The sequence below is a fragment of the Balaenoptera borealis genome, assembly GCF_965194805.1.
Source record: "Balaenoptera borealis genome assembly, chromosome: 7".
Classification (NCBI taxonomy): domain Eukaryota; kingdom Metazoa; phylum Chordata; class Mammalia; order Artiodactyla; family Balaenopteridae; genus Balaenoptera; species Balaenoptera borealis.
In genome coordinates this window covers 102734706-102752852 of record NC_138864.1, presented here as the reverse complement: position 1 = coordinate 102752852, position 18147 = coordinate 102734706, and the positions used below count along the sequence as shown (strand labels likewise).

The 18147-nt window shown below is 39.2% G+C and overlaps 1 protein-coding gene and 1 pseudogene across 4 annotated transcripts in view; one reads left to right on the top strand and one right to left on the bottom strand.

The window, feature by feature from the left end:
- The window catches only part of LOC309632520 (hyaluronidase-3-like), a 63899-nt pseudogene extending 54510 nt beyond the window's left edge, over positions 1-9389 (bottom strand). The window contains exon 1 of the transcript XR_014249544.1: positions 9297-9389. The product of XR_014249544.1 is annotated as a hyaluronidase-3-like (transcript). The remainder of the gene's footprint in view (positions 1-9296) is intronic.
- Positions 9390-9863: 474 nt separating this feature from the next.
- Positions 9864-18147, top strand: part of WASL (WASP like actin nucleation promoting factor) — a 65215-nt gene continuing 56931 nt past the window's right edge. For 2 of the 3 annotated variants that reach the window (XM_082400089.1, XM_082400088.1), the window contains exon 1: positions 9864-10342. In XM_082400089.1, coding sequence (XP_082256215.1) covers positions 10226-10342 — 117 coding nt within the window. In that variant the 5' untranslated portion in view covers positions 9864-10225. Of the gene's footprint in view, positions 10343-14439; positions 14977-18147 lie in introns of those variants that run through there. The other variant, XM_082400090.1, reaches the window with a different exon arrangement.

Sequence of the window (18147 nt, the reverse complement as noted above, 5' to 3'; positions counted from 1 at the left end):
GCCAAATACATCCTTCTAAGGTTATTTTAGCAAATAACTGTACTTGTCCTTGAGAAATTGCTATCGAACCAATTTCTCACCCTTTCTCTGCTCGGTTCTGTATTGTAGGGGGGTCACCCTTACAAGATACAATTCCCAGCTTCCAAATCAGCTGATTTCCAGCTGGGTTCACTCAGTGAGAGTGCTGACCAAGCAGAGAAAAACAATTATTGGACTTTGATGAAAAGATAACTTATATCCAAGTACTATTTTACTTTAAACATTTGTCAGTATTGCTTTCCTTGCCCTGCTTAGGACTAGCTATTGAGGCCCTTCACTTGCAGCTTATGCTTTGAAGTTGTCACTAGTCTATTCAATGCTTTTGTAGGAATTAGCAAAAGATGTCTCCTCTGGGTGCCAGGGCACACGACTTGGCTAACAGAGTGTGAGCCAGATTTCAGCTCATACAGATATAGAAATTATCATTTGGCATCCTGTGAGTGCAATGGAAAATCACAGATTTAGAAACCTTCCACTTAAAGGAACTACACTGTTGACAGTTTCCCTTGACCAGTCCATGCACCCAGCTCCCAGCTGCTGGGAGTGTTGCCTGCTAACGGCTCACAGTTGCTCCCTTCTCCAGAGATTTGGCATTGCTTTTGGCTAATGGGAGTCAGCACCCAAATCCCAAAGCTCCCTCTTCCCAAAGCCAATGGCTGAGTGTGTAATAAGTGACACACAAAAGGCTGATCCTCTTGCCTCAAGGTGACATTTCTGTTAAGTGAAATTTCATTTATGATCCAGTGCTTCATTGTCTTGGATCAGGCTAAGGCTAGACTTCATCTGACATGTCAATTGTGCAGTGATTTCCCCTTCCCTATGCAGCTTCCTTCATTCCCTTATAAGTGTTTCCTGAAGAACGTTCCTTCAATAAAGCATGTGTGCCTGAACCCCTGTCTCAGGCTTTGCTTCTAGGGAACCTGCTCTAATACAAGCACTAATGATGATTTTTTTAAAAAAATCTCTAGAGGACAAATAGATTCTGGAGAAACACAGGAATCACTTAAGCAATAAGATAAAATGGGTACTCTAATACTAAGATTTAGGGATTCGATCCTTAAATAATATGCAAAGTTGTAATTATTGATGAGATGGCAAAATATTTTGTTTGGTATTGGAAACTTAAGAACTGAGAAAACAGAGGGAAATAAGCTTTAAAACTTGTTCTACACTCTATAGGGTGTTCAGGTTACAAGTTTACGGCTGAGTAAAAAAAAGGATTCTTGAAAATCTTTTTTTTTGTGGGAGATCCTTTAACTTTAGTTCTATTTAGTAGCAATAGCTACCATTTAGTGAGCAACCATTAAGTGCCAGGTTTTGTAGCAGGTGCTGTTATATACATTATTTCAATTTTATTCCCTACAACCATGAGATAGGTATTATCTCTATTCTACAGATGAGAAAACTGAGCTACAGTGAGGTAATCTGACCACTGTAGAGCTTGTCTTCACCTTAGGTCTGTCTGACTATAAGGACTGAATTATTTTCATTATATTATGCTGCCTCTCAGTGAAATTTTTAGACACATTTAATTGACAGCTGTTGCTAAATAACAAACCATATACATCCACATATTCTCTGATACTTTTCTGCCGTTTCCATTTTTAGACATGGGTGAACGAGGAGTTTGAACTAATAATTGCTAAGGTCCCTTGATTCCCAAACAAGGAATAAGGAACTTATTCTAACATGACCACTGACCTTGGCTAAATTATTTGAGTGTTCAGTGTTTTTCCTCAACTACTTAAAAAAAAAACAACAACCCAATAATATTAACTTCCAGCCATGGGGAGTTGAGAGGCATGACTGATTTAACAATGATCAAGTATTATGCAATCTAGTTTTGAATACAAATGATACATATTAGAGCGATAATTCCATGAAACCACCGTCACAAATCACCCATTCCTTTCTACTGAGGTAATTAAAAGTAGGATATTTATGCTCACGGGATTGTAATTCTTATCACTCCCTCTTAGAGGTAGGCTTATAATAAGGCTTACATATTCAATTTTTACACCACCAAAAGGTTGTTTGTAATAATGAAAAAAATAATATTGTTTATATTCTCTTTTGCACTGCCTTTTTACCCATTACTTTTTAAAAAGCTGGATGTCTTTTCCCATGGGATTGATTATATAATTTTAAGCTGAAAAGGACCTTAGCAATCAGTAATTCATTCCTTTCATTTCACAAAGCAGTAAATGGAAGCATACAGAAGCTGAGTAACTTTACTAAGATTACATGGCTAGTTAATATCAGAACTCAGATTAGAACAGCTAATCCCTGTTTGCCCTAGCAGCTGTTTTGCCAGATGTGAACAATGAAGACATTGTCCCTACAGCGTCTACACTATCTAGGCCTCAAACTGACAAGAATATATCCCAGGGGGTTTTATAGTTCCCTCCCAAAAAAGCAATGGGATTCAGATACAGCCTGACATACACTACTGAGTGTCATATGTTGGGGGAGGAGAGGGATGGTGCTTGTTGGTGGAGGTAACTTGAATCCCCTGGACGCCCTCATGGAGGCCCGGCCATCGTAATCACTCGGAAGGCTCTTTTAAACATGAACTGATGAGGCCTACCCCCGACATTTCTAATTCAGTTTCTGATTCAACGTGGTGCCTGAGATTTTGCATTGCTGACGAGTTCCCAAGTGATGCTACTGGTCAGGGGAACCACATTTTCAGAACTACTGGTCTATCCCCCCAAGACCCTAGGGATGGCCAGTCTACTGTATCTTGTTCTGGTTCTTGTTCTTACTCCAGTATTTGCTTCGAGTTGCTTTCCCAAACCAAGTCAACCTTGATTTACTGTTCTGGCAATTGCACCAAGCTAAAAACTATTATTCCCAGAAACCCATAAAACATACCCTGTATTTCTCCTCTCAGACTGGGACCCTGGATATCTACGCCTGCTCAGGAAAAAAAAAAAAATCATTTCATGCTCTGGATTCGCATTAGTTTGCTGGTCATCCAAGGTGGAGGCCATTCCTGTCTACTGCCGTTAGCCACGACCCATCTCCCTGCTCCCCTTAGGTTGTGTGCTGATTTCTGCAGATTGCATTTTCTCTCCCAGGGCTCGCAGAATATCACATGCTTAGTACTGTGTGGCAGAGTTTGGACAAGACTCTAAGTTTCTTGACTTGATTTCAGACCATGTATAGCTATCTTTGTACGTCATGAAAAATATTCATATATTGTGCCTTGGATCAGATGTGATCACTTGATTTATAAGTATACATTTAATATTGTATAGGTTCAACATTAAGAAGCTATCAAGATGAATAAGACATGCTCCCAGCTCTCAGACAGCCTTAAGACTAACAATGGAGACAGACATTTAAAAAGTAATGATAATTTCCAAATGGAAAATCTGTATATCACTGGCTCTGACATATGATATATTAAAATGATATACTATGATTTTCTTTAATGGATTAGCTAGGTAGCTATTCATAGATAAATGACATCAAAATGTATTATCTTATGGTACCAATCCATTCAACCATTACTAGCTTTCCAAGGGCAAATAACCTAATTAATGTGGAGGGAAAAAAAATTCTTAGTTCATATTAAAGACAAAAAAATGGAATAAAAAGGACTGCTTACTTCAAAGAGACAAAGTTTTATAATTCTTTCAGGTATGTATGTTATATGCATGTAATGCAGTACACAAAATGCTATCGCATCACTTTCATAAAATCGGAAAGCAAGTCCTATTTATGTTTAATATTTTATATTATTGCTTTGTCTAAAAAGACCTCCTCTCCAGTCATCCAGTGTCCTAAAGTTCCTATTGTCTCTTGCTAACTTCTCCCCAACTAAATTAAGTAGTTGCTGAGTACCTATAAATACTCCTCCTATGTTCAGGGAGTTTCTGACCTTATGAATCTGCAGATCCCTAAAGCTGAACCTGAAATCTCAGGCTCTCTTCCAGCTAGGGCACAGCTTTGTGACTTTTCTCTAAACAGACAACTCATGGGCAACTGTGACTTCAAAGCACATAAAGAAGCAGGTGGCACAAGGAATCCATTCTGGTAAAGGTGGCAGCAGAAATATACAGCTTTTAGAAACCCAGAAGAGTTCTAGTTTCTAGTTCTCAACTTTGGCATTGGATTTACGGTGTCTCTCCAGAGATGACAACAGATCACAGTTCACTGCAGCAGTTCCAGAGTGAAACTTGGGTGTAGTTCCTAGTTGCACAGAGAATGAATCAGGAGGCGTAACATATGACCAACAGGTATTTCAGAAAGAGAAGAAAAAAACTGAGTGGAGAAAATGATGAGACAGTGACACAAGAAAACTTTCCAGTACTAAAGGACATGAGTTTTTAGATAGAAAGGGCATTTGAAATACCCATTTAATACAATAAATGTTAAAAGATCCCACTGTTGGTATATCATCAAATTTCAGAATTCCATGAGCAAACAGAAGATCCTAAAAACTTCTAGAGACAATAGCCACACACAAACGACCAGCATCAGAATAACATCATATTTGAACAGCAATGTTAAAATTAGAAATCAATGGAATAACATCTTCAAATTCTGAAGGATAGTGATTTTCAATCTGAAATTCTAGACCCTGTTAAACTATCAGCCACTTGTGAGATTAGAATAAGACATCTGATGTGCAAGGTCTCAAAAATTTTACTTTTTACATATATTTGTCTAGGGAAGTCATTAATGAATACATGCTACCCAAACAAGGGAAAAACCAAGAGAGTTAACACAGGATCCAAGAATCAGAGAGCCCAACACAAAAGAGGTGAAAGGAAATCCCAGACAACAGTCATGCAGTCAAGAGAGCAACAGTCTAGATTAAGTGGAGGGCCCTGGGAGACAGGTCTCTGATTAAAACAAACAAACAAACACAACATAAGTACATCTAATAGATTCCTGATACATTTGATTATGTGGAAAAGAGTATGGGGAGGGATTTTACAGTTGTTAAAGAATACGGGAGAAATGAAACAATTAAACAAAACAAAATTTGAAGAAATCATCGAGGTGAAAATAAACCCAACAAAGTTAAAGCCCTACAGGAATGTAAATATTGTCATGTAAATACCAAAAGAAACAGTTCAGAGTGGAGGATGACTCTGGGGGGGAGTAAATGGGGGCAGAGAAGGAAGCATGGAGCTTCTGGGTTATGCTGTTGTTATAAGCTTTGTAGTATTATTTTATTTTTTAAATCATGTGAATGTATCATTTTTAATAAAGCTAAAAATTGATTTTTAAAAAGTTATATGTATTTTGCAATATGTACAAATATTGAATTATGTTGTACACCTGAAACTAACATAATGTTATATGTTAATTATATCTCAATTAAAAAAAAAATACATAAGCCTAGATTTCAACTCTGAAATGGAAAATGAACTACTAATAAACCTGAAGAAGAAAAGAGTAATAAAAATGAACACAAAAATTACTGAAATAGAAATAACAAACTTGATCAAAATTACAACAAAAAAGTTATATGGTAGAAGAGTCCATATCCTTCATCTCAATACTTTCAGTGAGGTAATCCATGGAGACTCATGACATCGTCAGATCATCATAAGTATCCAAACTGCCTACTCATCCATAAGGTAGATTGACCTTGAGCACACTATAATAAAGAAGCCAACGTTTTCCCTCTCTCATCTGGAATAATCCAACTGAGAACCATTGAGTATTCATTAAAGTTAAAGAGCAGTGGAAAAGAAAAAAAAAAACCGGTAAGCAGCATCCTGGGAACTATAACATACATACTGCAAATCATTTCTTGAATAAAGGTATGTATTAGGTATGTGGAGACTAGTGGTAGTGGCCATATAGTGGTAGTAACTATCACTGGTAATTCACTAGCACAATTAAGAATTCAGTTTTCCACTAAGACCAATAAGGAATCAGAATGGGTTGTAAATAAGCTGTCTATTTCTAAAAAAGTAAGCCCCAGAGAGTCTTGTACTCAAAATGAATTTAAAAGGGAGAGGGAGTGGAATATCGTTTGTTAACTTACTTTTCAAGATTTTAGTTGATGAAAAATAAAACATTTAACTTGGGAGGACAAGGACAAATCCTCTTAAACATTTCTACATGCAACATTCACATAAACGTGCAGAGATATTTTACAAGGTGAATATTCTAAACCCATGGCACTTGGAGGTTGCGTGCGGGAAGCGACATTCACCACTCCTGCAGCAGCCAGGTTTGCTGTTGTTCTGTCTCTACAACTCAGCTCTGCCATGGGAAAGCAGCACGTCAGGATTGGTAATTATGACTACAGTGGCTGCTGAATGTCACAGATCCCTGTGTGCAGCTACCTCTACATTCCCCTACAAGGAAGGGTGTCATTCCATTTTTAAATGATTAACATTAGCAAGGGGAACAGGGTGTTTCAGAGGACTTGTAACAGTACATAAACAATGATATTTGTAAAGGAGAAAAGTGGATTAACAGAGCACCAGGACAGGAGAAATTGGCAAAGTATAACAATAACTGCAGGGAACGCATCTGAAAAAAAATGCCTTCGTTTCCATAAATAAGCTACCCTAATGTTTTCTGTTAAAATGAGGACTTTACCTTAAAGGATTATAGCAAAGAAAGAAGAAAATAAAAGACCTAAAATAGATTCTAAGTGAGTCAAGGAAAGTCAAATAGGAAAAATTAAACATGAAGTGCCTTATTCTTAGTGATATCCATAGACATTTTAAGACAGCTTATGCATTTTATACCTATAGGAAAATAGAATCCCTACAGTCTTCTTCACCTAGCTTACAAACTTCAAGATACTTAGTTGAAGGGAAACAGAATCCTTCTTATTTCCTGGATCAAATCCAGTCTCTCAAACTGGGTAAAAAGAATTTGAGATAAGAAAATCACTTGCCAAAGAAAACAGAGAGAAAGATGTCTTGTGTTCTGCCAAATAAAGGATATGCTCTCAAGAATCAAAGGAAGAAGGGGATTTGCTAAAACTTTTCAAACAAATACAGCTGGTACTGCTTGGTCTCAGGATGAACGTGGAAAAATAGAATCCTTATATACATAGTAAGGCAGGAAAATCCAAATATTGCTTGTTCACATGTTCATGAGAGTAAGGAAGTCCTATTGCCAATGCAATGTCCACGCTTACATTTCCCACATTTTAAGAACAAAAAGTTGGAAAAAGCCTAGAGAAAAGCAAAAACGACAATGAAGGGGTAGAAAATAAGAACTTAAATTGCAATTTTGTGGACAAAACCATACTTAAAATTTTGAGGAAAAGTTAAAAAAAAATTTTTTATGAGGAAAAGTTAAAGACATGTTTTGGGCTTGAGACAAAAGCCTATGGTCGTTATAATTTTCCATCCTCATTTCTAAAGAAAAAAGAACGAGGGCAAAAGAGTCAGAAAATTGCATTTAGAAATAGGTAAGTTGTTGAAAATTTCCTGAAAGAAAAAAAAATCAATTAAAACATAAATAGTCTAGACTAACAACAGGTTGTGAAAGGATTGGAACCCAATAGTTGTCAGCACGGGACAGATTCTTCAACTCATAGCTACCGTCCATTCAACTGTCCTCCTATAGCTTCTTTTTTCACAGTCCTTTTCCACATCTCTCTCTCTCATCTTCAAAATAGTTTGGTAGTCTGCAACGTTTAAAAGCTGGCATTCTGGCATAAAAATTGCTATCTTTCAGTTTTTATTAATTAGAAATTAATATGATTCTCTAGATTGATAGTTTCAAAAAGTTTTGTAATTTCAGCATACTGGGACACATAAACCTATGTGACATCACATATAGCCTAACTAGAAATTCTGCTAACAAAGAAATTATGCCCCAAATTCACCACTATCTATGTGAAGAACTACATAGAGTCCCAACTACGAAGGACAATTTTCAAAGTAGCATGCTTAGATACGACCAAGGTAAAAATACACATTTCAGCTCAACGCTTGTTCCCTTAGCTAAGGGAAGGCAGAGCAGACCACAGGCAAGGATGGTCAACGACAGGACAAATAGTATTTGAGTAACCACTCTGTATCAGGTATTTTACGCGTTATTTTGGTAAATTTTGTAACTCTGAAGTATGTTTAATTATCTGTTTATGCTACACCTTTATTAAACAGAAATTATTTTCACTTTATGGATGAGGAAACAAACTCAGAATAGCAACTTGGCCAAAGTCCATAAGGTTAGAATGACATAACAAGAACTCCAACTTAGGCCTATCTGAAGCCTGTACTTCTGTTACTATCCTGGTTCACAGATTTGAAAATATTACTGATCTAATCTCTACTTCTCAAGAGTTGGTAATGCTTTCCACTATCACTGTGGCTTTGATATATAGGAACCTCACTTTTGACACAAGAGACAAACTGATTCAGCTGCTAAGTTTATTTTGTTAGCTCTGAAATTCAGGGGCAACTCCTGGTTTATATTTTTACTACCGCCTTTCTAAACCTAATTATTTTACAAAAAGTCTGCCTGCTTTTTGAAAATCACTTTTTTCCCTAACATTATTAATCAAGGTTAACCTTGAAATGTCTGTATTTTAAGTGAGGACTCCTAGGACTATATCATCTCATTTTCCTTTTAGATTTATTACTACTTAACTAATTTCATTAAAGGGGCTTTCATTTAAATTTTTTATATTTTTAAAGTGTATTGATAATGGTTTAGCAATCTGTTTAGTACATCCAAGATTTGTACTGGGAGCTTTCAGAAATATTAAAATCAAATAGTTTTACCAAATTTCATTTGGTAAAGGATAGATGTCCTGAGTTTAATATAGGTAACTTTTATTTTAACTGAATAGCAAGCAAACATGATGGTAAAGTTTATGCAATAAATGCTAATTTGTTTAAAGTGGAGATGCTTATTTATAATTCACAGCAGTGGGTATTATTTATCATTTACATATTCCAAAACTTCGTTTTAATACAGCTGTCTAGTATTTAATTTACTGAACAAAGGGGGTTAACCTAGGTGGCTTTCAGTATTCTGAGGCATACAAAAAAAAAAAAAAAAAACTCCTGAGATTTATTAGTTCTAAGGATTAAATCACAATATGTATTTCCCTGGGTGACACCCCAAAATGGGCATATTCATTTTGGATAAAAAGAACACAAGGTCTTTGGGGTTTGAGAGAAACAAAAGGACGAGAGGGGGGAAAATAGAAATATTTTTCAATTCACAAAACAGGGGGGAAAAAAATGTGTGGAGGACCCTTCGAGAAAAGAGTCTGAACTGAAATGTTACAAATACATTTGTCCTACGAGACACACCAGCGAGCGGTAGAAATCTTTTCTAAGTGCGTCTGCTTTCTCGGAACATCCATCAGCAAGATCTCTGTTTCAGACTCCTGGGAGAGACCTGGTCCTCCACTCCCACTCCCACTGCTGAAGTCTGAACAAACTCTGAGAACCCGTAGGCACCTGCGGCTCTCACGGAACCAGCGAGGAGCACGGGGGAGCGCGTCCCTTCTCCCATTTTCCGTCTCCAGATTCCAGACCTTTCTGACAAGCTGTGTGAACGTCCGGCTGTCGCGCCCCAGAAGTACGACCTGGATGACCTGGGTATGCACTGAAGCTCCGCAAAGGTGTGCGTCCGCAGAAGAGAGACGGGCAGCTCTGCCACGGAGACCAGACACCTCCTCCGTCCAGGCCTCTGCCGCCGGAAAACACCCAAGAGTGGAGCCTAGACACGAAGAGTCCGCGCCAGACCCGCATCCCCGCGTCCGGCCGCCCCTCTGCCGGAAGGGGGCGTGGCCTCCGTCCGGCGCGGCGTTGGTGGGGGGGGGGTCCTCCCGGGGCCGCAGACGCGCGTTTCCGGCGCGCTCCCCCGCGTCTTGCGTCCTGTGGTCTCGCCCGTCCCCGCTGCCATGTTGGATTGTGCGGCCGCCGCCGCCGCCGCCGCCGCCGCTGCCGCGGAAGGAGGGTTGGAGGAGGAGTTGGGAGTTTAGCGCAGTCGCCGGAGTGCGAAGACAACGAGCCTCCGGCCAAAGCCTGGCCCCGCCGGAGCTGGGAGCTTCCCTTTCTCAGCGCGGCCCGCCGTCGACTCCTCCTTCCCGTGGCCTCCTCCCCGCGCCGGCGGAGCTGCGAGATGCTGCGCCTCTGATTACCCTCCTCCCGCCCCTGTCACCGAGAAAGGGGACGAGCGCTCGCCCACTCGCTGGAGGAGACGGCCCTGGCCTCCCTACCCCGCCGGCGAAACCATGAGCTCCGGCCAGCAGCAGCCGCCGCCGCCGCGGAGGGTCACCAACGTGGGGTCCCTGCTGCTCACCCCGCAGGAGAACGAGTCCCTCTTCACCTTCCTGGGCAAGAAATGTGTGGTCAGTGGCCGAGACCCGCGTCGCCGCCCCCGACCTTACCTCACGGGCCCGGGCTGGAGGGCCGGGAAGTGGGAGTGGGGAAGGAGGCGGGAGCGGCGCGGGGGGGCGGTGGTGCTGCCGGCCAGGCCTCCCGCCAGCCCCGGCCCCGCGTCGGCCCTCCGGCCCGGCTTCCCGGGTGCGGGCCGGCGCGGCCGGACGCCGCCTCCCGGACCTGCCCGGGGAGCAAGCAGGGAAGTGTCACCTCCGCAGGCCTGCCCTGGACCCCTGCTCGGCCGGACCCGGGTCCGTGCCCTTGCTGCTGACTCAGACTTTACTGTCAGGCCTCACGGGGATTTTCTTCTTGCACGAGCTGCTTGATCTTAGTAACTGGGCCCCTGGACTGGCCCTCGCTTCTCCTCCTACAGCCGATCTGGGGGCGCCTTCCTTCACAATGCCAGAGGTTTCAGGAGTGGGTCGGTCGGGGACCGAGGCCCAAATATGAATGAATCGGACCATAAGGTGTTTTTTTAATCTCCCTTGAGGATCTCAGGAGGGAATGAAGTCGAGTGCGTCTGTTCAGAACGAGGGCAGGAAATGTTACTGCTCCCCATTGCAGAGAAGCGAGGTTTATCTCTCCAGCGGTCTCGCCCAGGCCTGGTTTTTCTCTCCTCTCCACTGTTTCTTGGTTTTTTTGTTTTGGGGGTTTTTGTTTTTGTTTTTGTTTTTTTCTTTCTTTCCATTGGTGGGAGATGTTGCTCTCCCACACCAGGCGCAGAGGAACCGCAGTCTCCAGCAGTTCTTGGCCTTTGGGGGTCTGAGAATGGTTCTTAGGTTGGTGCAGCGCGGCCTGGTCCAAGTCCCGATGGCCGGTTGGGAGCGAGCAGCTCTGCTGTGGGAAGGGGAATGTGTGTTGTTGACGGAAGCGTTCATTACACTGGCTGCTGGCACTTCTGCGGGTGGGGAGGTTCTGCTCTGCGGGGTAGGCCTCGTTAGGCTGCATCTTACTGCGCTGGCTGGGTTGAACTGTGGTTGAGTTTGTTGGAACGCTGTTTGGGTCCCCTTCTTCCCCCTTTACTGCTTAACACCTGCGGAGTATGTGCCACTGGAACCCGGGAAGCATCGAGGGAAATGCCAACAGGGCTGTACCGTTTACAGCTTTTCTTAGTACTGCTAAATGTGTCAAACCAGACTATACCTGCCTGTTTGAGAAGTTAGGATTAGACAGGTTCTGGGAAGTTACCAGATTAATTGTTAACTTTCTAGGAGTGTACCCTTTGTATCCTGTGCCATCCAGTAGGAGATTGAATCATTACATTCAGTTCAGATGTGTTTCAGATTTCAGAAGTTAGACCTGATTAGAAGAATAAAATGAAGGCGGTGGCTTAAAATGAGAACTGGGGGAAACAACTGTAAGGACAGTCAAGCCCTTTACTCCCCACACACACTTTTTAAACCAATGAGAAAACTGAGCCAGTGAGCCTGAAGTCACACAGCAATTTAGTAATGTAACCAGAACTAGAAAACCAGGACTCCTGATGCCTACTCTGTTGTACTTTCCACTACATCATGTTGTTTTAGAAGAGTTTTTTTCTTACTTGTTATTGACTTATTTAAAAGTGGTATGAAAGGAATAATAACTTCTACTTTTCATCGGAAACTGATATAATTAAAGTGTAAGACTCTTAAAGCAGCACTAATTTTTGAATATTTTCAACTTAGGAAAATCTTCAGTACTTTAAAAGTGACATTATTTTAAAGTTTGCGGGTTTACTACTTTTGTTGTGTAATCTGTATCAGAAAGCAAGTAGTTGTACCGTGTGTTACCTACCAGACACATTAACTTCAAGCAGGAAGGACATTACATTTATACCCAAGTATACTGACTAATTGCTCTGTGCTTACCTGTAATGTTTACTGGTTTCCAAATAATGACTGATGTGGAAAAATACAGCGATAGAGAATGAATTTCTGTCATTTAAAACCACACTGTTGTAGTTACCTGCTCTTGTGGTGTGAAATGGTTGCGGAGATTAGCTTTAATATTTGAAGTCTCCAGTTATTACAGAGTAAAGAATGATATGTTAATTTTCTGGAACAATCCTTTTTTTTTCCTTTGCTGACTGTGCAGTTTTTTGTACAATACTGAAATACATTGTCTCATTAAAAAAAAAAAATGAAGCAATGAGATTTATAGGTCAGACCAGATTTGTTTAGCAAGATGTATTCAGAGCTCTATCTAAGAATTCAGGAAATGAAACGGGAGTAGTTGTAGTCCCAGCTCTCAGGGAGTTTCTTTCCTTCTTTCACTCAACAAATATGTATTGAGTAGCTAAATGTTGAGGTCAAAATCAGGGTTGATGCCTACGCTAAGGGAGCTTACTATATCTAAACAGAGAAACAAATGTGTAAACTGATGAGTACGTCAGTACTTCAGAGCGATGTGCGAGAGGCTGCACGTCCCAATGGAAAATCCTGTATCCTGGCTTTGTAATCAGCAGACCAGGGTTTAAACTCATATGGTCACTTTGGACAAGTTTCTTAAGCCCCCTGTCCTAGAATTGGTTTTCTCTTTTCTAAAATAGGGATACTGTCTCTTGGGGTGGTTGTGTGGATGAGAAGGACTATATGTGTGGATGCTATCATTTTTATAAAGGTTTAGGAGATCAGCAGAGAGGATGAGTAAACGCTTTTTAGAATGGTCAATACCTGAACACTTAAGATTAGTAGGTATAGTCGTCATCGGGTGCTCAAGTCCCTTGCAGTCAGCCCTCCATGTCCAGAGATTTGGAGGGCCGACTACCCCCCAGGTTGATGAGAGGTATGAAACAGCTTGGGAAGTCAGGGGACCTCCTAATAGTATGTTATGGAGCAAGAAGGGGTCTCAAGTTTAGGTATGCATTGGAATCACTAGGGAGATTATTACAAATGCATATGGCTAGGCCAAATTCCTAGATCATATTCAAATTCATTGGGTCTGAGGCAGAACTTGGACATTTCTGTTTTTAGCAAGCTTAATAGAAGTCTCTAGCTTATATCACAGTTTGAGAACCACTGCTGAAATCCACTGTTTTCTGATAGGGTAATCCTGAAGCACATTGGAAATGTTAATAGGTTTTCCCTCAATCTTTGGTCCGTAAACTCTTTGAGGACAGCATTTCTCTAACCCCTTCAGATAACAATGTGTATTTCATAGGTGTGAGAGATGCAGTTGAGGAAGTATTGCACTAGTTAGTGGGGTACCACAAGATCAGATTTGACTTTTAGAAAGTCTGGGGAGAAAGGTGGAGGCACTCTATTATGGAAGGTGGATTGAGAGTTGTGAGATTGGAGGCAAAGGAGATCAGATACGTGTTTACAATCCTCTGCATGAAATATGATGAGGGTGTGAATTAAAGCAGTGCTAGTGGGATAAAGGAGCAAAAGACTCCAGTAGGATTCCATCCCCCTTAGGTAGAGGGCATGAAGGAAGGGAACTGGGGAAAAGGCAGGTATAAAACCACCAGCAGAAAAAGTATGCAGAAACATGCATGTGTCACTAGATGTAAATATGCCTAGATGTTAATGAAACTCTAGGTTGCTGATTGTTTTCATGGAGGAGGTGAATTTTCAGTAAAGCTATAGTTTTACTACAGTTTTTAAAAATAGATTTTGAAAAAGTTGAGGGTTCATTTAAAGTTATATGTAAAAATGTAAATATATGTTATGTAATTTTACGTAAAGTTAATAGTTCTGTTGCAATTTATTAGCTGGTGGTATTTTCTTAGAACAATTAAGAAGGGTTAGAAACAAGATTACTAGGTCTAGTTTTGTAGTTAGTTCTGTTGCCTTTCATGTGTGTGATTTAACTTATTTTCTGTAAAGAGTATATCCATCTTGCCAAGAAAAGTTAAATATATACATTCCTGAATAAGTAAGAAATTAAGGATTGGGAGAAAACAAAACCTTATACTATCCCTCTGGTCCAGATGGATTGGGGTTAGAAATGTTGACTATTACCATTTCCTGCATACTCACTTGGTTTGTTTCAGGATTTAGTGATATTTAAGAAGGCATTTTTATTAACTAAGTTTAATTTTTATTTTGTTTAGTTCCTTAGCACTTGTTTTAACTTGCTTAAAGTTTTTAGTTTTTTGTTTGTTTTCTCACCCTATATATAATTCTGGGAGATTAGACTTTATGCCTACATAGTCTTCTATAATTTTTATAATAACCAGCATACAGATCACTGAATACTTACTGATTGCATAATTATAATACCTAACTTGTTTACTCCTTAGGAGTTCATTCAGCATTTCTCATTGCTTGATCAGGTTGTTAAAACCTTCAGTTTCTAATACAGATGTTATCTGGACTTCAGTTTTCATTTATTAGGAGAACGAAGTGGTTTAATTCTTCTGCTGAACTAATGTAGTTGGTAGCAGTAGCTGTCCAACATTTGTTTCTGTTCTAAATTCTTAAATAGGTTTAGGGAGAGAGGTGCCTAAGAGGGATCATTGTCTTGATGAAGCCTTAAATTGAGGCAGTCCCGGAGGGAAGTTAGTGCTGGGAATGTATTTCACCTTGAGTGATATGTAAGGAGAAAAAAAGGTAAAAATTCACAGGATTTGGAATAGACAAAGACATGAAGGCAACCTAGGCCAGTAAAGAGGAAAAAGGTGAGTACAAAAGTGAGTGTCATACGGGATGAACTATAAGCGCAGGAGATTTAGAAGAATCCAGAAGATCTGGGTTTATATATCTTTTTTTTAATTATTCTTAGCTCTATAGTATAGTCATATTTCTTAACAAATATGAGCCTTAGTGTCTAGATTTGTAAAATGGACTTAGTCAAGGATTTCAGAGAATAATGCAATAATGTGTGTAAAGCAGTTAGAACGCCTGCCACTTACAAAGTGTTCTGGGAGTTGGAGAAGCATGTGAAAGAATGTTGTCATTAATACTATTCACTACTTGGTTTAGATTTCTTGTTACTGGCAGGGAGGTTTTAAAGTAAAATCTTGAACTGTATATTGTATTTGTTTTGATTTAGGTAAATTAATTCTAACATTTTGGCTTAAAGTCAGTACATTAAAGAGTATGTAAATTAAGAGTTAAGCAACAGCTGGAACAAATCTCTTTGGGGAATTTCTGGGCAACCTAAGCCCCTCTGGCTGCTGACCGGAAAGGAAAAAAGGGATACTGGTATAAGAGTTAGGAGTTCCTGGGTTTTAGTGCATGCTCTGCCGCCAATTAATTGTGAATGTGAACAAGTATCTCTACCTTTCTGAACCTCACTTTCCTGGTCTGAAAAGGAGTAGTTGGACAGATAACACCACAGTCTTTCCACCTTTAATGTTCTACCACTCTAAATGTTCTAGTTGCCAGGGACTCTAGCAGGGAAAGAACAGAGCTTCTGTTAACCTTGGCATATGTGTGTTTTGCTCAGTGGAGACAAAGATAGTATATATCTAAGTGCAAGGTAGATAATCTACAGTCATTTCACTGCAGATTCCCTTTTCTAACTCACCTTTTTCTTAGCATCATAATTTGATAGATATTTTACCGTAGAAAGACCAGGGTAAACAGAATTAAAAAGCATTAGTAATAGAATAATCAGCTCTCAACTAACTTTGAATTATTATTATTAACTATTTATTCTAATTACAAGGAATTTTTGGCTTATTATAAGTATGCCTTTTAATTAAGATGGAGTTATTTTAAAGAGTTCCTCTTTTGTTAACCAGTTCCGTCTAGAACCTCATTTCTTACGTGAAACTTTATTAGTGATATGATAGTTTGGTGTTACCTTTTATTGCTTATTATCTAAGGTTAAAAATAAGGTTGTTGTTGTTTTTTTTAAGTTTTTAGTTTTAAGTGTTAGACTCAATAGTTATAGTGAACTGACTTGGTTATTTTAGAATGATTAAAAGTTGAGGTTTAGAAGAGCAGATGGAGTTCAGCTTCATTATAAATTATTCTGTCTGAGAGTCATAGCTTTGATCCAACAGATAAGAACTCAGCATTATTAATAGAGTTCACTTTCATTGTAAAGGTTCTGGAAGCAAAGCAAGTTTATACACTCTTCTCCAGAGTAATGTAATATAGATTGTTAACTGTAAATAAAATTCTTATTGGTGTATAACTGAACAGTATAGTATTTTTTTAAGTATTGTTTACTAATTAGAAGACATTTGGCACATTTAACTATATTCATAAATGTAGTGTAACAAAAATGTATTCTGTTTTTCTTTATTGTATCTATCAGTATTCTTGGAAATAGAGGATTACATCACTATAGTGTTAATATAAGAGAGTGGAATTATTAGAAAACATCAGTTTCCCTTTGGAGTTAATGTGTTGTAAAGGACTTTATGACCCTTTATTTATTTAGAAAAGCATCTTTTAAAAACAAATTATTTATTTATTTATTTGGCTGCGTCGGGGCTTAGTTGCGGCATGCGGGATTTTTAGTTGCGGCATGCGGAATCTAGTTCCCTGACCAGGATGGAACCCGGGCCCCCTGTACGGAGCATGGCGTCTTAACCACTGGACCACCAGGGAAGTCCCTATTACCCTTTTTTTTTAAAGAAACCAAATAACTGGTGTAATGTTGAAGAGGTGAATCTAGAAAAACTCCCTTTAGAAAATAAAATCAAATGAAAGATTTGTAGTAACTTCATATTTCAATTACTATGACTATCTGTTAGTTTAATTGTTCTCTATGTCCTTGGCTCCTCGGTTCCTCTGCCATGATGATTTTGCTTTTTATTTTTTACTTGACCTGAAGATTACTATAGAAATCTGTCTCTATAAAAGAAGTACTCATTAAAGACCAGATAAATTGAAACAAAAGGGAAATGCGAAAGACATCTGGGAATATACAATGCTGTTAAAAATATGAGGAGATCGAAATTATCATCAGACAAATACACAGTGACTTTAGGACAATGAAATATTTTAAAGTTTGATTTTAAAGTTAAACTTTCATATTAAACTTGGAGAAGCTAAAACTATCGAGTGTTTTTAAGTATTAAAATAGAGGTGAAGTTGTTTATCATTTTTTTTCGTTCCAAAATAAAAAATTTTAAGTGAAATTCTCCCTCCAGTAAGGTGAATACTTTTGTTGCCATTAAAATAGCAGAGGTTACCTAAATACCTAAGGAATATTCATAGTAGTAAAGGAGCTTATTGATTTGTATGCAGTGCACGAAGCTAATCAAATGATTTCCTCTATTCTTATTAATAAAATATAGTCATGATCAAGAACTGAGGATTTGCTGAGTACATAACACCTTCCTGGTATCTTGGACTACATGGAAAGGGTAGGGAAGATTTAGTCCTTACCCCTCAGTTGTTTACTAAGTAGCCAGGGAAGACAAAAATTATGCATGTAAAGATAGTTTTACAAGCCAGCATATAATAAAGTTTTGAATAATAGAGAGGAGAGATAGGTGTATCACTGTGGGTTTTAATACATCATTGTGGGGTTTGAGCATGAGAACCTTAAATGGCCTACAGAATTTATGTCAGAACAAGGAAGCAGCCCAGTTCAAGTGTAGGGAAATGTGTGAGCAACTTAGGAGTAGAAAATTTTCCTGGAGTGTTCGGAAATACTGAATAGACTGACTTGGCTAGAATTGAGAATGGTATTTGCTTGAGGAGATAGTGAATGATAAGTTCGAAAGGTAAATCGAGGCCAGATTTTAGAAGACCTTGAACGTCAAACCTAGGGATTGAGCTTTAGTCCCTAAGTAGGGAGAAGTCACAAAGATTTTGATTCAAAAAATATCAAGATAGGAAGGATCTAGGAATGGGGAAAACTGGAAATTACTATTCATAATAAGAAT